This window comes from Dasypus novemcinctus, chromosome 3 (assembly GCF_030445035.2).
Source record: "Dasypus novemcinctus isolate mDasNov1 chromosome 3, mDasNov1.1.hap2, whole genome shotgun sequence".
NCBI classification, from domain to species: Eukaryota; Metazoa; Chordata; class Mammalia; order Cingulata; family Dasypodidae; genus Dasypus; species Dasypus novemcinctus.
This window is the reverse complement of record NC_080675.1, coordinates 13,582,825-13,605,674: the sequence shown is the minus strand read 5'-3', so window position 1 is coordinate 13,605,674 and position 22,850 is coordinate 13,582,825. Positions and strand designations below refer to the sequence as shown.

At 51.7% G+C, this 22,850-nt stretch overlaps 1 protein-coding gene across 3 annotated transcripts in view; it reads right to left on the bottom strand.

Moving 5' to 3' along the window:
• Positions 1-22,850, bottom strand: part of PRIMA1 (proline rich membrane anchor 1) — a 69,281-nt gene that overhangs the window by 6,496 nt on the left and 39,935 nt on the right. For 2 of the 3 annotated variants that reach the window (XM_058292290.2, XM_058292299.2), the window contains exon 4: positions 10,561-10,690. In XM_058292290.2, the coding sequence (XP_058148273.1) occupies positions 10,561-10,690 (130 nt within the window). Of the gene's footprint in view, positions 1-170; positions 310-10,560; positions 10,691-22,850 lie in introns of all 3 variants that reach the window. The other variant, XR_011648274.1, reaches the window with a different exon arrangement.

The following is a 22,850-nucleotide window of genomic DNA, read 5'->3' as shown; positions in this document are numbered from 1 at the left end:
TGTTGTGAAGATTCAGTACATCATGCATGTCAAGTGCTTAGATGAGAGGCTGGCATACAGTCAGTGCTCAATAAGTGCCTGTTAGCTGATCGTTATTGCTCTTGGCAAGGGGTCGGCGGGGAGCTGCTCCTGTTGGCTGGCAGCATTTCCAGTCTGCACAGGCTTCCTACCATGTGGGAGAGCTGCTAGGACCAGCGAGGCCACGGGCTCGGGGAGCCACCAGGGCTGGCCCTGCTAGACCAAGGACAGGCAGCTCCACCTTGGCCCTGGCAGAGATGGCTACAGACGGCTCCCTAAACGGCATGGTTCCTAAAACCAAGAGAAAGGCAAGTGAGCTTTTCCTTGGCTGTGTCCATGCGTTGGATTCACCAAGATCTACTTGACCGATAAGAAATCTCCCACCTGAGACCTCTCCTTCCCTCCCAGGGCCGGGCAAGCAGCAGGTGCTCCGTGTTCTCTGCCCTGAGAGCTGGGCTGACAGCCCTGGCCTGGGAGAGAAGGGCCAGACCTCGCACCCCTGAGGCCCTGCTGAGTGGTGTGGCAGGAATTGGCCCTCAGTTGGCCGCTCTGGGGGGCCGCTGGGCTCTGAGGAGACCGAGGAGGGGGCTGCCACCTCTTCCTGTTTCCTGCAAACCCTGGAAGGGTTTGTTTTCAAGAAGGGAAGGTTCTTGAAAGTTCCCAGCCGTTAGTCCCTCTTTCTACAGTATCCATCCTCTCCACCACCCAGCCCGACACACACGCACATGCACACGCACACGCACACGCACACACACACACACACAGCTCAACGGCGAGGCCCTCTGCGGGCTGTGGACTTCCCCGAGCCTGGGGCAAGATGCAAGAAAGAGCCTTTAGGAGCCATTTCCAGCCTCTCCCTCCATCATCCAGGCCCAGGGGAGTCTGCCCAGCTGATGGAAATCCGCACACTTCCACGGAGCCGTCTGTTGTGGCCGTCTCCCCAAGGCTGGCTTTTAACCGTGTCTGCTGAGCAAGTCCCAAAACGGGCCTCTGTGCGTTCCCTCGGCTGGCATTCTCCCTCGGGAGCCGAGCAAAGAGGAGCAGCGGAGAGACCAGCTCAGAGGCCGACTGGGCAGCACCGCTCTCCCATGGGGGTTTGTCCTGGTGCCAAGGCCCTGCCTGGAGGCCAGAGAGAAGATTACAGGGTCATGCACAGAGCCCGGGTTCCCGTCCTTTATGCCCTGTGGATGCCAGGTGGGCTGTGTGGAGGTGACCCTCTCCTGAAGGGCCTCCGTCTCCCTGGGCACCCAGGCATCCGGCTCCCCAAGGCTCCAGAAGAACTCTTTCCTGCAGCCCCATTCTAGGTGACATAGAAGCCGAGGTCTGGGAGGTCCCAGACAGCAGAATGGCAGGGCCAGGCGGTCACAGAATGCAGACATGTCCCGGACTCCAGCCCCATCGTGCCATGAAACCTCCCTTCACCTGGTTTTACTGATGCCAGAGGCTCTCCCTGGCAGCAGGGGCACATGAATGGAGTACCTGTCCCCTGAGAGGCTGGGTGAGCCTCAGAGCAGTCCGGGAAGGCTGGTCCTGAGCTCCTGGACGCCACCAGTGGCAGGAGAGAGGGTGGGTGGGGGGAGCACGGCTCAGATGCCCCGAGCCAACTCCTCCCGCCTGGTCCCACAGGGCGCCCACAGCATGCCGGGGCATCAGGCCCCACCCAGGTAGACACACGGGGTTTCCTGAAGCAAATGAGAGGTCTGAAGATGGCGGCGTCAGCAAGCAGCGGCCTGCCCGCTGGCCTCCCCGGCTGCAGCCTCAGGCTGCCATGCTCGCTTCGTGGAGAGGTGCGTTACCAGGTGGCAGCACCCCAGAGTCCTGCGGGCTCGCCCCTTGTGAGCCAAGGTGGGCTCACCTTTGTGGACCAGGATGCTGACCCCACCCTGGCCCCAGGTGGGCAGCTATTTGACGGGCAGTAAGTAAACAAGTGACTATTTTACAGCAAATTATGAGAAGAGGTATCCAGAAAAAGAACAGAAGGGAGAGAGTGATGGGGACCTAGTAAAAGAAGAAGGTGGACCAGACACGGATAAGCTCCGAGGATAACTTTATCCAACACTGCTGGAGCAGGGCAGAGAGAACTCAGCTCTGAGGAGGGCCGGGGTTGGTTAGGTTTTATGGTCTAGGCAAGGGGGGGTGGCAAGGACTCGTGGACTGACTGCTGAAATAGGGGAGGGGGTGCTGGATCCTGGGAAGAGCTAGTGCCTGGTGTCTGCTGACGTTTAACCCCTGAAGTCCAAGTTTCCCTCTACACTTTTGGGAAAATCAGGGCAAGGGGAGGCAGTGGGCAGAGTGGCGTGAAGGGTGCAGCCTGCAGCTCCATCGAGAGGAAAGCAACCTCGGTCAGACCCCAGGCTGGGGGAGCAGGGCAGAGCTCTCCACGGAGGTGACACTGAGACCGAGGTCCGAGTGACGAGGAGGATCTTGCGACACAAAGCCAGGGCAGGAGCCAGGCAGGAGGGCAGCAGGGGTGAGGCTCAGAGCTAGAACGGGCCTGGCCTGCTGGGGACTGAGTACCCGGCGAGGGGTAGGGATGAGGGCAATGAGAGCGGGGAGGAGCTGGACCCGGCGGCCCGCTCAATTGTACCTCAGGTACGTGGGGAGCCACTTAACCAGGAATCCAGCCCCTCGCCCTGCCCCGTGACCTTGACCCAGCGTATCTGGAGAGATGTAGCTTTCTGGTGGCAAAAGAAAAAGGCCCCCAGAAGCGGGCCCTGGACCCACCCTCCACCTGCTTAGCTTCCTGCCAGTCCCCTGTCCCCAGTCCCCTGGTGGCCTGGACTCCCCAGCCCTGCTGCGCCTCATCCCTGCCGCCTGCCTGTGCTGCCAGGTGGGATTTCCATTTCCGGCCCAGGAGCCAGAAGACTGAGGCTTGGTTCTACCGCCTCCCTGAAAGCAGCTGAGGTCCCAGGGGAAGGAGGATGGTGTCTGAGCAGCCAGGGCCGCGCAGCGACGCCCGGCCCGAGACCAGAGAGGCACTTCCTCGGAACTACCAGCTTTGCCCTCCTTGCACGCAACCAGGCTGGAGATCGGGGTTCCTGGCAGGGGAGACCGGGCAGGGCGGGGGTCGTGATGGGCACCCACGCGGGCAGCAACCAGAAGTGGCGTGGGGCAGCGGCGGGGTCTCGAGCACCCAGTGACACTGCAGTGGGCCCCAACCTCAGGCCTGAGATGAGCCCTGTCTCAAGACCACAAGGCTCCCAGGTGCCTGCCAGGTGCGTTTCTTGCTACCAGACATTTATGATGAGTTGGGGCTGGAAGGAGGCCCCCGAATCCCCGTGCCTCGCTGCGGGCCGCTTGGCCCAGCCCACCTTCTCTTCCTTGTGCCTCTCATTTATTTGACCTGATTCTGGGGTTCAGCTGGAGGCCAGAGGAGGACCGGGCTGGCCCCTCCCACAGTGGACGTGGCCTGTGGGCGGAAGAGAGGATGGCGAGCGTGGGGGCTGAGAGGGTGTGGTGCGCAGGCGGGCGGGGGCCGCTCCACCTAGAGGCCCCCCGAGAGGCAGTTGCCAAGTCAGTGTGCACAGAGAAGGCTGAGGGAAAGGGGGCTTGGAGGGAGGGGGCAGAGGGTCAAGGAAACCCAAACTGGGCAAGCGGGGGGCAGGCCTTTAAAATTGGGCACAAGTTATTTATTCCAAAAGTAGATTTTATTTTACCTCACCCAGATGGAGGGGGGAAAACGAGTTTCCTGATATCCTAAATAGAATTTGTCGATTTAAAAGGTAGGATCTGGCAAGTCTATACAAACAAGCCTCCATTCTCCAGAAAGTCACCAAACAGCTACTCGATGCCAGGCGCCAAGGGAGAGTGAGGAGCGGGACAAGACCACTGCTCCATGCAATGTGTGTCTGCACGTGCACCTGCAAAAGCACCCCCTTACACACGAAGGTGCGTGCACGTGCGTGCCAATACCAAGATGACATCTTCTATAGCAGAAAGCAGGAGTGGAAATTCAGGGAGGGCTGTGACTCTGGCACCTGGGCAGGGAAGAGAGAGATCTACACCAGGAGGACATCTCAGAGGAGGTGGTGTTTGAACTGAGTCTGGGGGCAGGAGTGGTAAGGACACAGATGAAGAGATCCGGGCAGGGCACTGGCTAGAGGGAGCTCCTCTAAGGCTCAAAGCACACAAGAGGAGGCGGCCGGCCAGTGGAGGTGGGCCCTGCACTGGAGACCTGCCATGTCTCTTCCCCAGCCAGGGCTCAGTTTCCCTGGGTGTAAAACAGGAGGTTGGCATGACCATGAAGGCTCCTTCCGGCTCAGATGCCACAGAAAACTCACTTCCCGCCCATCCGGGGCATTTCCCACCATGCTGGGTAACCAGGGCTTTCCTGCTCGCCACACACTAGAAAGAACTAGTCCCTTTCTGGGCCCCCCCGAAGTCTCCAAAAGAATATAAATTCTAAAAGGTAAATTAATTTCACGGCCTATTTGAGTCCATGATTTGGGAAAGATCTTGGAAAAATTCCACGATGGGGTAAAGGTAAGGAACTGAAGTCCCTCCCCAAGAGGGGGGCTGCTAGGACCATCGGGCCTGGAGAAATGTTGGAGAAGAGAATGCAGGAGCCTCCTGTCCAGCAGGAGACTGGGGTGGGGTCTCAGGGACACCCGTCTCGAAGTGACGTGTAGGACTGACAGATGGATCACCTGCTGAACCTGCCCACATTGAGGAGAGGCAGTGTCAGGTTCAGGAAAGGACAGGAATCATCATCCGGAAACACGGTGTGGCTCAGCTGTGACCAGTGTTCACGCTGACACGAGAGCCACTGAATGCCGTGGTGGACAGAGGTGGAGGACGGGAAGAGGGGCCGCTGGCTGCCCATGGGCCGTGTGAGCGTTCTGAATCCTGCCTCCTCCATAGTGGAAAGTCATCGGATCGTGTTTAAAATGGAAAACACAAGAAACAGAAGCATCACGTGGGATGCGGAGAGAAAGGCCAGAAGAAACAGCGAACAGAAGCGGTGGCCTCTCCCCTGGGGGAGAGGAAGGGAAAGTCAGGGGGCTGCTGCTTTTCTTAAAAGCCTGGAGGCACATTTGACTTTTTAAACTATGCGCATGTGTTATTTGATAAAAATAAAGATTACGTTAAAGGGGGTAATGAAGGTACAAAGCTGTACCCACGCTTTCTACTCCTAGAACCTGCACTTTCCCCCTGCTGCCCTCAAAAGACATGCAAAACCACCCTGGCTCTGCATTAGGGATAGATCACCACCTCTTTCCTGTCTCTCTCCCATCTCCTTGTTTTCCCTCTTTGTCTCACTTACCAGTCTCTTAAATCATCTCATTTATTTATCTGCTGGGGCGCCTGTGTTTAATCTGCCTTCTCCGTTAGCAGGGGAGGACAGGGGCTGTCTTGTCTGATTCTACGCCCCCAGCGCCCAGTCTGGGCCCTGGCACACCGGACATGCAAACTAAATCTGTGGACTGACACTGACTTGCCGACTGCACCAGGCAGTGGATTTCTAAGGCGTTCAAAGGCGCCGGGTCCGCTGCGAGAGGCCAAAGCTGACGAGCACGAGTCGGGCACTAACGCGCGCGCACAGGCCCATGCGGGCGCGCACGCTCGCTCGCTCCCAGGGACAGCACCCTGGCTGAGGGCCTGCAATTACCCATCGGCAGACTCCGCCAAAATGCTCTGCGGCCTTTTATTGGTCTCTCTGCCTGTAAATTAGAAGGAAATGGCTGTCAAGTGGCTTAATGGCAAATCAATGGCAGAGGGTGAGGGCCGGACCATGGAAGCCAAAGAAGGCCAGATGCTCCCCTGTGACCAGAGGTGAGGGCTGGCTCCAGGGAGGGGGCTGGCCGGGGTGGGGGGGGTCACCTCTCCTCAATGCAGGCACTGCCCTGCACGAAGCCGCACGGGCGTGGGGCCTCATCATCCTTGGCAGTCTGGGGCTGGGGGTGTCCTCCCCCAGGCCTGAGGTCTGGCCCTCGTCCTTGGGCGGCGGGCACCTGCGCCCTGACCTCTCGCGGGTCTAGGATCTGCCTCCCGCTCTGGGTAAAGGGCCCTTTCGTTGTCTCCACTCACTGAGCCCTGCCCTCCTTCAGAGCCTCCTCTCAACTGTAACACGTGGTTCTCTGGGGGCGTCTCACTAATGCCCAGTTATCCCCCAGAGGGTGTGCCCGGCAGCCGCCCTCACATGGGCTGAGCAGCGGAATAACTTGGGAAGGGGAAACTGAGGCCCAGGAGGGAAGTGTCACCCACCGAGCCATGCTGGAAAAGGAATGGAATGTGGGGGCCTCCGGGCTGATGACACACATGCACCGGGCCAGGAGCCGGGGATGGGGTCTTGGGGGGTGGGGCACATGGGGACAGGGCATCCGAGAGCTCTGGACACGGCTGCGGGTGGAGGAGCTTGCTCACAGCAACGCTACCTGCACAGGTGTCCACAGCTGGAGGTCTCCGGAGGGCAGGGCAGCTGACCGTGGCTTTGTCCCATTGCGAGCCCCACCCCTCCTGGGCCTCTTGGCCTGGATGACGCCCACCGGCCCCCAAGCCTGGGTGGGGCGTTCCTGTACCCCCATTCGCAGACTTGGGACTGGGGGGACATTTGCTGTGCCTTGAGTCACTGATTCTGAGTCTCGGGAGTGCAGGGGAGGTCGAAGACCCCCTCTAGCTGTCCGTCCCTGACACTGTGTCTGTCTGTCCGTGTGCGTGTGGCGGGGGAAGGCCGTGTTGGGCGCTCATGGCCTCGCGCGCTTTGGTCTCCCCCCACTCCCACCACGGCCCGTGGCCCTGTGGCCGACACCCCAGAGGCCAAGCGGGCACCTCCAGAGCACCTCCACCCTACCTGCCGGTTCTAGAACCATCCTCCCGGCAGTCCGGTTCCGAAAGGCTGCACGTGGAGGCCATGTGCAAAGATCTTTGACAAACCTTCCCCTAGGACTCGGGGCTGGGCATGTCCAAGAGAAGGGAAAAGAAAAGTTTATCGTTAACCGTCCTTTCCATGGTTTTCCAGCGACATGGGATGCTTTTGTTTCCTGAAAGAAGAGGCATGTTGCAGATGAATTATCGACCAGAAGGACTGGGCTGTGAGCACACCAGCCTCCACTTCCTCTGGAGAGCAATGCAGACAGCTCATTTGCAGGCAGCGACCTTTTCCAGTCCCCAGCTGAGGGGGGGCCCCGAGGCCTGCAGGGGTCTGAGCTCCACACCGGGGGTCCTCCCCTGGGGGCTCAGCCTCCCTCCCAGCTCAAGGTCTCCTCCCGGGGGGCGGGGGCGCCTGCGCCCCTGCTGCCTCCACCTGGCCCTGAGCCTCCTTGGGGCTGACGATGGGGGGGCGTGTGCCAGGGCCCCCCTCTGGAATACGGGCGTCGTGGGGGCAGAGGCTGGGTCCCAAGTCTTGGCACCCACAGACAAGGAGGCACCCACGGGAGACAGGGTAGATCAGAGAGCATGGAGAGAGGTGGGGATTTCCCTCCTCTTCCCCCTTTTTGGGGGCGCTTGGGGCAGTTCCACTCCAGCTTCTGCTGGGCGGCCCCTCTTGGCCATTTCTCCCTTTGCCCCATCGGCCTTCGGGGTGACGCCAGCTCCCACTGCAGCTTGTCCCCGAGTGCCTCACAGGCCCGTGGAGTCCAGGCCCCCCAGACCCCTGCAGAGGCCCGGGGCTGAGGCCTCTGGGGAGAGTTCTATTGCTTTCCAGGGTACAGCAGACCCAGGAACCAGCGAAGGGGAAAGAGAAGGGCCGGGAGGTCCAAGTGGCTGCTGAGAGGGGAGGCGAGGGGGGTGTCCCACCCGCCTCCCTTCCCAGGACACCCGCAGCCCGGCTGGAACGAAGCCTGGCCCAGCCGCGGCTCCGGCCACGACTGCGCAGGGCGGGATGGATGCGAGCCTGCTCCCCTCGCCCCCTTCAGTTGAAGCGGGCAGCGGGTTGCTTTAGAGGGACGTTTGGGGCAGCGAGGGAGGCAGGAATGGCTCTGAGTAAGAGCCTGAGCGCATGGAAAAGGCTAGGCTCAGCGCCTCTGAGGGGACAGGGACCCCCACTTCCTGGTGGTGCATGCTCTTGCTCAAAAATCTTCAGTAGCTCCCAGCGCCTCGAGTCACAGGTAAACCGCTCAGCTTGTGTCAAAGGCCTCCCCAGTCAGACTGCCGGCGCCTCCCAGCCTCACCACCCTGCGCGGGGGCTTCCTGGGGCCTGGGGACCATCGGCAAAAGGCGATGCACTGCTCACACCAGTGCCTGTGCCTGGGACACTCCGCCGGGTCCAGCAGGCGCTCAGCTCAAATCAGGATGGATCCTGACACCCCTGGGCACCCGCAGGAGGCTGCGGATGACTCTCCTGCAACCTGCTTCCCACCTGCTTTTTTTTTTTTTTTTTAGGTACGGGGCCTGGGATTGAACCCCGGGCCTCATATGTGGAATGCCAGTGCTCAACAACGAGCCACCTCAGCTTCCCGGAGGTGGTTTTTTCCTTTGTTTTGCTTGTTTTTTTAGGAGGCACCAGGGACGGAACCTGGGCCCTCCCATGTGGGAAGCGGGTGTTCAGCCGCTCGAGCCACGTCGGCTCCCTTCCTGCCTGCTTTTTAAGTCATTCGTGCACCTGCCCATTCCCCGGCTGGTAGGTGAGCAGCCCTGGGCACGGCTGGAAACTGGCCACAGTAAGTGCCCGCAGCGCCCTTGGGAGCTGGACTAGCTGTGACCCCGGAGACCCCAACGCACCACCTTGCTTTCCAGCACAGAGTGACAGGAGCCTCGGGGCTTTCTGTCTGTCAGTCCTTCTGGCCTCAAAGGGGCACAGGCATGGCCACACCCTGGGCCCCTCTCACCTGGGCACCCCTGAGGAAGGTGAGACAGGAACAGCGGGGTCCCTTTGGCCAGGGCTCTGGGGTCGGGTGGTACTAGGTTAGGATTCTGGCTCCACTGCTCTCTGGCTGTGCCATCCTGGGCCGCTCCCTCAACCCTTGGAACCTCAGTTTCCCCGTCTGTAAAATGGAGTTGGCTGGGAAGACGTGGCGAAGCTGAACCGGGAGAGAATGCTGGGGAAGAGGCTGGCACAGGAGAGGGGTCCCCGTTTATTGCTTTTGGAGATGCCCTGGCAGCACGAGCGCTGGGGACGGCGCCGCGTGGTGCCTGCAGGGCCCTTCCCCAGGCCCCTGCTTCTTCCGCCCCTCACCTGGACGCCCGCAGGCTGACGTCCCACGCGGTCCTTCGCCCTGAAACCTGACTGCACTCGTTTTAGGGGTTTTTAAGACTTTCAACTTGATATTTTATTCTTTTTGCTTTCGAATTATTAAAGTGAAATCACACAGAACAACTGATAAAACAAGTAAAATGGAATATTTCGGGTGCTAGGATTGCTCACGTAGACCTTCTAATTTGGGGCCTCCGGGTATTTTTAGAAACTTTCTTAGAAATATATTAACAACCCCTATTATCTTTCAGTGTTTTGCAATACCTTTGACTTTTGACCCTGTCTTTTTCCAATGCCCTGTGAGCTTCGGAGGCTACTTCCAGAGGAGGCTGCTACAGTTATCAAGGGTCACAGCCAGAGCTGCTTGTTGTCTAACTCTAGGGGGCGCCACTCACCATGGCCTACTCCGCCATACTTAGGGCCCTGGGCACTGCACAAACTTCCTCAGGCCCCTCCAACAGTCACACTGCTAACAGATCCCAGCTCTGACTCTCCTAGAAGCCAACAAGAGGAAGGCAGGTAAACACTTTTTAAGGAACAGTGAGATGGCAACTATGCAAGTGTTACCGAGAGATAGCTTGCTGTTTGGATCATTCTTAACCCCGCTGGAACACTCCTATTCATCCTTCAAAACCCAATGCTGGTGTCACATCCACTGAAGACCCTCTCGGAGGCACCTCGGCCTCCTGCTTCCCCTGAGAGAATTATCATGCCCTCCTCTGTCATCCCTCTACCCCACACCTGAGGCTCCGCTGAAACACCAGAAGCTGGCACGGGCTTGGGGAGCACAGACTGTATGCCCGGCCCTGCGGAGTACAGATACTGTGTATACTATTTACAGAAGACTTCTTGCCTCTCTTCAGAACAGTATGAGGTGACTATTCTTACCCCATTTTACAGAAAGGGAAACTGAGGACTAGAGAGGTGAAGTGATTTCCTCCTGCTCACCACCCTTGGAAGAGGCTGAACTGGCATGTGAATTTAGATCTGACTCCAAAGCCTGGCTTCCTGTTCCAAACCAGCCGGTGCAGCCCGGGGGGTGGCTCCACTGCCACCTTCCCTGCAAGGATTACTTCCCCAATCACAGGCTGCGAGTGAGCGCCCCACGGCCCTGGGGTCACTTTGTGTTTGCATACGTATAATTGCCATTCATTCCGCTTGCTGGACCGAATTCCCTGAAAACGATGGGGGCATCGTGTCTGAGATCAACTTTAAACTACGTTAGTAAAGTGTAGAAGGAAAAAGTAGATGCAGCCAATACAGCAAAGCCTGGACAACTGTTGAATCAAGGTGAGGATAGGTGGGAGCTCATTGTACATAGAAACATTTTTCATAGGTTTAACAGATTACATACTTAAAATAAATGTGGGTGGGGACGGGCGGAGGAGCTGGGACAGCAGGTGCACACTCACCTTTTGATGGCCTTGTAGCAGATGATGACGAGCACGCTCAGGAACACCAGGGAGGCAGAGCAGACCGCCACGGTGACCACCAGCCCCGACCACCAGCTCTCCTCAGCGGGACACGGGGTGGAGTTGGGGGCTGAAAGAGACAGGAGCAGCCTGAGTCTCCCCCGGCAGGCGGGCCACGGCCGGCGTCAGAGGCTGGACCGCCGTGGGGGCCACCCGTGGGGGCCTCTCAGCAGCCATCACCCGTGACGAAGGCTTTCTGGCCTTCCCTGCTGTTCCCGCCCCCACCCTGGCGGCAGGTGACATCATGGCTGGCCCCCGGCCAGGCTGGCGTTCTCGGAGCAGAGGGTAAGCGCTGCGCCTGGGGCTATCCATCCTCACTTGGCATGAGCTAACTGACAGCAGGGTCAGGTTCAATTTCCCATGAAAAATAACAGAACATCTCCTTCTCTCAGTTGAGGCATTAAATCCAGTTTCTCTGAAGGTGGGGGCGGGGGGCAGGCCCTGCAGGGGCCTCCTGGGGACAGGGGGGAGGGAAGGAGAGGAGAAGGGGACGCCCATCGGTGTCAGTGTCTAAAGCTAATTTCTTGAGAGAGGCAGGCTCTCCCTCCTAGATTTGGCCGATGTGGTCTTAGTTTGCAAATCTGGAAAAATGTGTCATCAACAAGGCACCTGTACCACGGGCCCGCCCACTGCTCAGTCAGTAGACTTCCTGGGGTGACCCTGTCCTCTTCTCCTGGGCAGGGGCTGTTTTGGGTGGACCTGCAGCACGGGGGCAGATGAGGCGCACACTTTCCTCTAAGCAATGGCACAGCCTCACCCCAGAAGCTCTGGGATGACCCAGACATAGCTGGAAAGAAGTGCCCAGGGTAGCAAAAGGACTAAGGTAGAGACTGACAGACACTAGGTTTGGGCATGCTGGTATGTGAAGAATGGAAACTATGCCCCAAACCTGTAGCCACTTAACGACAGGCACCTTACGGGGAGCAGCCCCAGGTCAGGAGCAACTTGGATGACTTGCCAGGGGACACCAAGAATGCTTTATCATTGCCACCATCATCATCGCGGAGGTGCGATTTACATATAGTGAATGCACCTGTCTTAAGTTGACCTTGACATCCATGAGCAGCAGTGATCCTCACCTCGGTCATGACACGGAGCATTCCACCTCCCCAGAAAGACTCCATGGCCCCCTTTTGAGTCAATCCCCACCCCAGAGGCAAACCACCATTCCGACTTTTAACATCGTAGATTAGCGTTTCTTATTCTTCATCGTCATGTAACAGAACCACGCTGTGTGTTTTCTTTTCTTCCTTTGCTTCCTCTATGTAACCTAGTGCCCTTGCGATGCCTCCGTGTTCCTGCATGTATCACATCACTAACTCCTTCCTTTTTATGGCCGAGGAGTCCATCGCCTGAACACACCACGATGTGTTTATCCAGTCGTCTGTTGATGGACACCTCGGCTGTTTCCAGGTTTGACCACGGTGGATAAAACTGCCATGAACATTTGCACACAAGTATTTCATAGACACATCTTCATGGCTCTCTTGGGTGTGTGAGTTGTTGGATGTGTGCGTGATTAATGTTATAAGGAATTGCCAACCTCTCTTTCCAGAATGGTTGTACTCTCATACACTCCCGTGTGGAACGCAGGAGGAGAGAAAAGGTGGAAGAAATGAGCCATTGCCAACTGTCGCATCTGGATTTGGAGGCCAAGGAAGCCTTCACAGGTCTGTCAGGGAATGGGGGCTGAAGCCCCATTAACAAATGTGGAAGTCCTGAGGGGTGGGCTTCAGAGCGTCACAGAGACCAATCGGAAGAAATGCCTCCGGAGGGAGGGTGGGGGTGAGGGTGCCACTCCCAGCCAGAGCTGGATCCAGTCTGTGAAACCCAGCACCAAGAAGACAAAAGGTACAGCTCAAAACAGGAAGGACCTCCAGAGGGCCAAAGGATTTCTCATATGCCCCACGATGAACTTCTTCAGGACTAAATGCAAAATCCTTCCCCCAATTCCTCAATTTGGGACGTCCCCGGCTTGGCCGAATCTGCCCTGGGTGACAGGGCAGCAGTCACTGCTAGAGAGTTAGAAATACAGCCAGATCATCCACTGTCTTGTCTGTCTCCTCTGAGCCCCCAGAGTTTGCCTCCTTCTCGTTTTCACAGCAAAATGCAACCATTTTGGTCTCGTAGATGCCACCTCAAGCTGTAACACCTCCAGGCAAGGCCCTGGATGTGAGCCTACCTTACGTCTGCCCACCAATGGTCCAGGAAAGAGCACCCAGCACTCCTGTGTCTAGAGGTACATCAACCACTGTGTGGCTCTCAGCCAGGGGCAGCATCAGGTCCTGGGGGCAACTGGAAATAGGGGAAGCAGCTGTCTTTGGTTTTTTCAATGAGCGAGGTGTGCTATGGGCATCAAGAGCCCAGTGGCTATGGGCTATGATGTTAAATATCCAACCAAGACTGGGATATTCCTCACAAAGTGGAAGTGTCCCTCTAAAAAGGCCAACAGGCCTCGTTGAGAAATTGCATCAAGTTAAAAGGGTTGATTCCAAGCCTCACTTGGGATTTGACACTAAATTTTGTATATGCCTCTTCCAATGCTCTTTTCTTTATGATTTCTGTTAATGAGGTGGGAATTTCCTTCCTGTGATTAGTTTTTCAAAACACAATTGACGCTGAAGGCAGTGAGATGGGTTTGAGAGGGTCCTTCCATCTTTGCTAATGAATATGAAAAGAGGGAGGTATTTTGTGACACTTAGTCCGAGGCATACATCTTAGGTTTTGCTAAGACTATGGCTGTTGTGTTCAAATAATGCATCCTTAGTTATCCTTGCTTGAGTCATTCTTTTGACATCAAAATGGACCCGTGAATGTGGGGGGATGGAGGAAATCTAGGAGGTGCCATTTCAGAAAAGAGAATAAACACTGTGGCTCAGGGTGTGGAAGTGACTTTCCCAGGCACCAGAGCTGGGATCCAATGTTTGGTCTGCCCCTGCCCAAACCTCCATCTCCCTCCCATGGGGCGTGGCTAGTACATCTTTCCAGATGTGATAAGACAGCCTAGCATATGGGCAGAACGATGGCTGCTATTTGAGAAAATGGTATCACAATGGTGCTCATTCATCGAGTTTTCATTCATTCATCAAACATTTACTGAGCACCCTCCATGCCAGGCACTGGACTAGGGGCTGGGAGTACAAAGATGAATCAGACATAAACTGTACTTGTACCAGGCCTGGTGCCAGATGCCCCATGGATAATCACAAAGCTGACAAACACCTGATTGCCCTGCTCAGGGAGTCAGCAGTCTCCAAGAGGAGCCAAGACATGCATAAATTGCTAATATACAAGATGGGAGATCATTGGTGCCTGAAGAAAGCAAGCCATACAATACAAAGGTGGTTCAGAGATGAGGGCAATAGCTTGCGAGAGACTGATAGAGAAGGCTGAGGCAACTCAGAGAATGTCAAGTCCCAGCAGTGGGGCTGCCAAAGCTCTCTATTCCCTCTGTCAATCCCTTTGCTCATGGCCAAGATTCTGCCAATGTGACAAAAAGGCAGGTGTAATCATGGTATTATAGGGGTCATCAGACCCTCGCTCCTGAGTTCAATAAGGTTTTACCAGCTGTATTCATTAAACAATCACGATGGGACTGGCAACAAGAGAGAGACTAATTTAGAACTACCCAGACCCCGTTTTGCTTTATTAAAGAAGCTGCATTCTTGTCAGTGAAGAAATGCACCGTTACCATGTAGGGCTGTGCTCTTGGCCAAGACGGATTAACAGGAACCAGATTTGCCCTCTCACCAGACACATCAAAAAGACATACCAAATATGCAAAGCAATGGTTTTCCAACCAGTGGACATCAGGCAACAAGACACTGATCCCTGAGTGACAAGGAATAAATGGGGTGATTTCTAAGATTGTCCCAGATTACTGCCTTGAGAGAGTTTCCAAACAGTGGTGTAGGGAGGGAGAAGTCAGAGAGAGCCTGTCTGAACCCCTAAGTTGGGAAGGGGAAACAAAAGCAGCTGGCATTTACAAGACAGAGTACCAGAGAGGTGAGAGATGCACAGAGAACACGACAGAGCTACACAGGGTCCTTCTCTAGCATTCAGCAGAATACTGATAAATACATGCATGTGAGGAAACTACCCAAGGCCAGGGAAAGAACCTGAAAGGATTGGAGGTAACAGTGCCCAGTGCTCACACAGGGCCAGGGATAGTTCTTGTTCCCATTAGCCATTTTGACAAATGAACAATGGTAATGTAAGACATTAGCAAAGGGAGAAAATGGGTGAGGTATATATAGGGACTCTATTATCTTTTCAAGTTTTCTGTAATTCTAAGCTTATTCCAAAATAAAGCATTTATGTAAAAAAAGTTACATAGATATATGGAGTATATTTACTAAAAAATACCCAAATTGAACTCCTAAAGTTGAAAACTATAATGTGGGAGATGAAAAATACACTAGATGGGATTAGGCACAGCAGATTAGACATAGCAGAAGAAAAGGTTATGGACTTGAAAATACAGCAATAGTACTATCCAAAATGAAACTTGGAGAAAAAGCAAATTAAAAAATAAACAGCATCAAAGAGTGGGACTACTCCGACATATGTATAATTAGAGTCCTTGAAGGAAAGGTAGGGGGGAGATTAAAATATATATATTTGAAGAAATATTGGCTAAAAATTTTCAAATCTGGTATAAAATATAAACCCACTGATCAAAGAGGCTCAACAAATTCTAAGCACATAGAGCATGAAGAAAAATACACCAAGGCATGTCATAATCAAATGGCTCAAAACCAGTTGGAAGAAAGAATATAGTAAAACCAGTGAGAGGAAGAAAGATATATTAAGTACAGAGGAATGAAGATAAAGAACAAACAAAGTAGATTTCTCAATGCAAACAATGCAAGAGAGAAGACAATGGAGCAATATCCTTAAGTATTGGAAGGAGAAAAAAACGGTCAAACTAGAATTTTATACCTAGGAAAAATATCTTTTCAAAATATAGGTAAAATAAAGGTTTTTTTTCAGACATACAAGAGCTGAAAGAATTAATCACCAGCTGACTTGCCCTATGAGAAATGCCCTATGAGAAGTCCTTTAGATAGAAGTAAATGATATCAGATGAAGTGCAGATCTACAAAAAGGAATGAAGAACAGTGGAAATGGAAACTGCAAGGGAAAACACATATTTTTTTATTGCCTAAAATTGCTTTAATGGATAATTGACTGTCAAAAATAATCATGTAATGTACTGTTGATAACATACACAAGAGTGAAATAAATGAAAACAATGAAGGGAGAAATGGAAGTATACTATTATAAAGTTCTTATACTATATTGGAGGAAGCATATCACTTATAGATAGGCTATGATAAGTTAAAGATGTATATTGTAAACTCTAAAACAAGTAAATTTGAGAAGAGTTACAGCTAATAAGCCAACAAAGGAGATATAATGGAATCATAATACTCAATTAATTCAAAACAAAGCAGAAAACTAGAAAAAAAGTATCAAAGACATGATGAAACAAACAGAAAACAAATAGCAAGATGATAAATTTAAAATAAACCTTATAAATAATAATTACATTAAATGTAAATGGTCTAAATACTACAATTGAAAGGCAAAGATTGTCAGATTGAATGAAAAGGCAATGCTCAACTACATATTGCCTATAAGAAATACTTTAAATATAATAGCACTAAGAAGTTAAAAGTAAAAGGACAAAAAGATATACTACATTAAAACTAATCAAAGGAAAGTTGGAGTGTCTGTATTAATAGCAAGAAGTATATTTCAGAGCAAATAATATTATCAGGCATAAAGAAGTTTGTTTCATAATGATAAAGAGGTCAAATCATCAAGAGAACATAACAGTCCTAAACATGTGTATACCTAATAACAGAGCTTCAAAGTACATGCAGCAAAAACTGAAAGAACTGCAAGAAAGACAAATTCACAATTATACTTGAAAATTTCAATAATCTCTTTTGACAAGTGACAGAGCAAGCAGACAGAAAATCAGTAAGGATATAGAGCAACTGGACCTGATTAATATTTATAGATCAGACCACCCAAAACAGAAGACTAATCATTGTAAAAGTAATACACATACTAAAGTAACAAGTGAGTTTACCAAGGGTGTACTATATAAGATCAACGTATAGAAAACAACTGCATTTTTACACAGTATCAATGAACAACCGAAAACTGAAATTGAAAAAAAAAAGCTTTTAAAATAATATAAAAATGTATCAAAGAAGGATAAGTTTGACAAAAGATGTGTAAGTCCTCTACAATGAAAACTTTAAAGTACTGAAAAAGCCCTAAATAAATGGAGGTGATCTGTCGTGACCATGGACCTTAAGACTGTGTTGCCAAAATGCCTATTTTTTTCCCTAAATTGATCTAGAGGGATATGTAAAATTGTCACTTTGGAAAGCAGCTGGCAGTTTCTTAAAAATTAAAAAATATATTTATTATATGATTCTAACATTCCACTCTATGTATGAAAGAAATGAAAGCACATGTTCATACAAAGGTTCTTATAATTAATGTACATAGAAGCTTTTCTGTTATAGTGAAAAACTGGAAATCCCAAAAGTCTATCAACAGGTAACTAGATAAACAACCTATGGTACACGCATATAATGGAATAGTACTCAGCAGTAAAAATGAATCAACTATTGGTACACACAACAACATAGGTGAATCTAAAAAATGATTAAGCTGAGTTCTAGTTGACAAAGATGGCAGCATAAGATGCTCCAGGGTGCTGTTCCCCCAAAGAAACTTTGAACAAAGAGTGAAATCTGGCAGAGTCATCTTCCCTAAAAACTCCAGAAAACAGTTAATAACCGTAGTTACTGGGAAAGAATGGAAACAAGAAAACACAGCTTTTAAAATGGTAGAAGTTCCTTGCTGGTCCCTCCTTGACCCCCTCCCCGGATCAGTGTGGGGCCAGCCTGCACTCCTGTTGTGAGTCCCTGGCCCTGCTCCAGAGGAGACAGGCTACTCTTAAGTGTATATTGGGGTGCCTGCAGGTCACTGTCAATCTATCTGGTGGCAGTTTGTAAGACTGAACTGAGAAAATATTCTGTGGCTTGCTCTCCCAGAACTTGACCAACAGGCAGAAGCAGTTTGCAGACAGATAAGCGGCATAAGAAACTATTAAATCAAAGCAGCCCGGGGTAAATGATGACTGGCTTTAAGACGTACAACAGAGCATCAAGAAGGCAGGAGAAGTCGATTTCATAGGAAGTAAAGGGGATATTCTGATTTCTGTAAATGGGGGAATTCCTAAGGCCCTGAGTAAGCACATGCCCAGGAAAACATCCAGGCTCAGAAAAAGCGAGAGGACCCTGCACTTCACTTTTGCCTTGGACTGATCTTGGTAGGAAGACTAAACTCTAAAGGACAGCACTAGCCATTGCAGATTAGCAAAGACTGCAAAAGGTGTTTTTCTTGCATGAGTTTGTTTGTTTTTGTTGGCACTTGAGGAAAATCTCTGTCAAACCAATATCTGGATAAAAACTTAGTGAATAGATAGCACAGGGACTAAATCCCGGAGCTAACACATTAAAATATTAAAATGTACAGTGTACGACAAAAAATTACAAGACAAAGAAACAGTAAATGATGGTCTATCCAAAGGAATAAGGTAAAAATCCAGAAACACTCAGCAAAGAATACCAGACATTGGGCATAGCAGACAAAGACTTTAAAAAAAAATGATTTTCAATATGCTCAAGACATTAAGGAAAACACAGAGCAAGAACTAATAATATCAGGAAAATAACAAAAGAAAAACAACGAGACTCTCAAAGAGATAGAAATTTTAAAAAGAAAACCCACAGAAATAAAGGAGTTGAAGAAGACAATAACTGAAAGAAAAATTCCCTAGAGGGTTTCAACAGCAGACTGGAGCTGGCAGAGAAAATACTCAGTGAACTCAAAGATAGGAAAATTGAAATGATTCATGCTAAGGAGCAGAAAGAAAAAAAGAATGAATAAAAGCAAACAGAGACTAAGAGATCTGTGAGACACATCAAGCTACCTATATATGCATTTGGGAGCCCCAGAGGAGAAGAAAGAAAGGGACAGAAGAAATATTCAAAGAAATAATGGCAGAAAACTCCTCAAGTTTAATAAAAGATGTAACTATACACATTTAAGAAGTCCAGTGATGGATGTTCTAGGGTAAGGGAGAGGGAAAAACAGGTGTAGTAGGGGGCCATTTTCAGGACTTGGAAATCACCCTGAATAACATTACAATGACAGATACAGGACATTATATATCCAGCCATAACTTACAGAGTGGAAAGGGAGAAAATGTAAATTACAATGTAAACTACAATCCATGCTTAGTGGCAAAGTTCCAAAATGTGTTTATCAATTGCAATGAATGTACCACACTTATGAAAGATGTTGCTAATGTGGGAAAATGTGAGAGGTGTGGGGAGTGGGACATATGGAATCTCCTATAGATTCTCTGTAACATTTATGTAATGAAAGTATCTTTAAAAAAAAAAAAAAGTGGAAAAAAAAAACCAACAGAAGTTCAATGAGTCCGAAATAGGATAAACCTGAAAAGAATTCTGCCCAGAAACATGGTAGTCAAAAGGTCTAATGTCAAGGACAAGGAAAGAATTCTAAAAAACTGAAAGAAAAAGGCAACACGCTATGTACAAGAGCGTCCCAATAAGATGAAGTGCCAATGTCTTATCACAAACCATAGAGGCAAGCAGCTGTGAGAAGAAATATTTAAAGTGTTGAAAGAAAACAAATGCCAATCAAGAATTTTATATCCAGTAAGACTGTCTTTCAAAAATGAGGGCACGATTAAGACATTCCTAGATAAACAAAGCTGAGGGTGTTCATTGCCTACAAGCAATGCTAACAGGAGTCCTTCAGACTGAAAGGAAAGGACACCAGAGAGTGGACCAAGATGGCATAAAGAAATAAAAACACCTGGGATGGGTAACCATATGGGTAATTATAAGTACCACTACTGATGTATTTTTTGGTGTATAATACCATTATTTACTTCCTACAAATTCTAAAGTACAAATGCAGAGAAAGTAATGATGAATCTCTGGTTTGGGGTATATAATGTAAAAAGATATAATTTATAACAAGTATGACAAAAAGGTGGGGGGAGAGGAGCATAGGAACAGTTTTTCTGTGCTATTGAAGTGATTATCATGTATTCTTTAGATACACACAGTAACTCCCAGGATTCAGCTGCCTTTATGGAGTGGAACTTGGGTGGTAGATGGAAAGGATGCATTGCAGTTTTTCATTGTAGCCTTTGAGAACTATTTAATTTTTAAGCTATCTGCATCTTTTATTTTGTTGAACAATAAAATGAAATAAAATAGTCAAGAGATTAAACAAAACAAAAGCAAGAAAACAAGTGCCACGTGTCCCGAAAGCAATGTTGCACACTTTTTCAATGGTGGCTTGAAAAATGAATCCACTCATTCAGCACATATGAGCAGCTAATATGTGCTGGCACCACAGTAGGGAAAGAAGTTCTACTGGTGAACACAAAAGATGTGGTCCCATCCCCAACCCCCTCTGGAGCTTGAGAAGAGTGGAGGAAGCAATAGCAAACAAGTAAAGCTGCTGCTGAATGCGTAATTGCACACGGAGGCGAGTGCGATGAAGGAAGTGGAAAAGAGGTCTCCACCCCCGCAAGCGTCTGGAGAAGAGGCAGGTCGTGGTGGTGGCGGGGTAGCTTTGGATGCGTCCATCTGAATGGGTATTCAAGGCTGAGGAGCCCACGGAGTTGGCAATGCCAGAACTATCAGGGCAGGCCAGCCCCCCGCCCTTCTTGGTGACAAACGCCCTCCCTATATTCCTTTTGTCACAATGTTCTTGTCATTTTTGGGAGTAGGAGCCGTCACTTACTGAGCAGTTATGTCAAGGCACTTGACTAGACACACCTCTATAAGTGGGGAAACTGAGGCCACACAGCCAAGGGCCTGTCAGGATTTAAACCCAGGTGTGCCTTGCGGCAACACATAATTCTCTCTGACAGGGGAGCCTGCTACGCCCTCCTCATCAGCTCATCAGAGGAGGCCGTGCGGAGGGGATGTCTGCCTGATGGGGGAGACTGGGCGAGGGCTGCACGGAGTCAAAGGAAGAGAGAGTAGGCTGGAAAAATTTTTGCAAAGACCTGAAACTGCAATGTGGTCTGGCTTGTAGAAGGTTGGATCGCCAAGTGCTGTGTTTTAAAATTACTTTTCCATTGTGCGACGGCGGCCATGGCTTTGTCCGTGGCACCTCATGAGATCGGCCACCTGCTCACGTGGCCCCCCCATTTCCCGAGTGCAGCACCGCGGCTGACACCAGGCCTCCAGACTGCAATGGCATCCTTGGACGTCTCTCCAAACTTTCAACGTCTTTGGTGACTCACGCCCAGACTGCCTGAGTGGTTTCGTGGACTTAACTGGCCTTAAGTTACCATCGGGGGCAGTGGCCCCGCCCCCTGGTACTTCTCTCAATGCTTCCAGCTTCCTCAGAAGCCCAGCTCCCAGCTCTCCTGCTGACCACAGCCCCTCACCAGCCAGCCGAGCTGTCCTGGGGGTGCGGGGGGTGGAGCTTGTCTAGGCCACATCCCACCCCCACCCCACGCTGAAGGGATCAGCCTCCTCCACGGGCTAATGTCCATGGCCGTGCTTTCAATTAAAAAGTACAGACTGGATCAGCACGTGTTGTGCGAGCTCAAGTCAAGCTAGCTGGGGCTGGGGGTCATTATTTGCCTCGGGGCTAGCAGGGGCTTGGTGACACCGCAGGGTGCGCTGCATTACTGCGTGTCCGGCACTGGGCTGGGCACTGGGGACCCCTGCCCCAGGGGACAGCCCGATGGCACAGTCAGCCCTGAGAGTCTATAGGGCCCCCTTTCCATACACCCCTCCTGCCAGCACAATTTCCGGTCTTGGGGAGCTTGTCGGGCACGTCTGTGAAAAATGCCTGTCCCTGGGCCTCGAGCACACAAGGCAAGCGGGGTAAACATTTCAGTTTACTTCCGAGGGTGCTTACTCTCCTCCCCGCCTCAGCTTGCTTGCTCCGAGTATGCGCCGAGTTTCTTCTGGCTCACAGAGATAGCGAGGGGTCCGGGAGCTTTGCTGAAATATTTACGCGGTGGCAGACCCTATTTCAAGTTTTTGCACAAAGGAGGGAACTGGGGCTCAGAGAAGGGGAGGAACCTGCCCCAGGACACGGCTCAGTCCTCCCGTCTCCTGGCCCTGCTGCAAACACGGCCCCAAAGTACCGTGACAGACTTGGGCTCTGGAAGTTCCTTGGGGGGCTGGCCACCCATACTTTCCCTGCCTCGGTGCCCTCCAGCCCCGCGCCGGCGGAGCTGCCAGATGCCAGCGTCACAGAGGGCGATGCCCCACGCCCGCCCCCGCACAGAGCCCTACTGTCTACAGAACACAAGGCGCTCCTCTGCTGCCTGCTGCCCTCCACACACAGGCAGAGCGCGTCAGCGGGGAGGCCCGTGCCAGGGGCGCCCACCCTCCCCAGGGGGCCAGGGAGGCCCGGGAAGGCCAGCTCAGGCGTGGGGCTACTCAGTCATTTTACACCGAAGGTGCCAGAGTATGTGGGCTGGATTTTAAAACAAACATGCCTATGTCTTGGTGTTTTACACAAATCTCTGAAATAACCCAGTATTTCTAGAGAGAAGTCAGGGTCCCCTCCGGAGTTGCTTTTGATGAGAACATCACCTGTGTGTGCCTCGGCTTGGGGGGCCCTTCTGCCACGGGCAATCCGGCTCAGGTTTCTGGGAGCAGCACACAACCCCCCTCTTTCATAAGTCTTTCCTGATTCCTCCCCTGAAACCAGGGGCTTCTCACAGCAGGAAGCCCCTGGCTGTCCAATACCCATAGGTCCAGGCTATGAACTGGGGTCTGCCCACACTTAACAGGAAGACAGGAAGGCTAGTGCAGCCTCCCAGAGGGCGCAGAGGTCCTGCAGGTGTCTCCGCTGCCTGCCTTTTCCAGGAACAGGGCACCCACCCTCCTCCACCCTGCAGGGGGGAAGCAGGTTGTGGACATGATAGCTTAAAGGGGGGTGCATCACCTCCAAATGGGGGCGGGGCCTCCCTGGACCACGAGGGGATGCGGTGCTTGGCCCGCGTGGGGGACGAGCAGTCTCTTGCCCATCATTCGTCCTCCCACCCTTTTGGAAGTCTCACATGGCCCCCCCAAACCCTGTCCAGGGCCCTTGCCTGCTCCAGCCAGCTGGACTTTGGTGGGCTG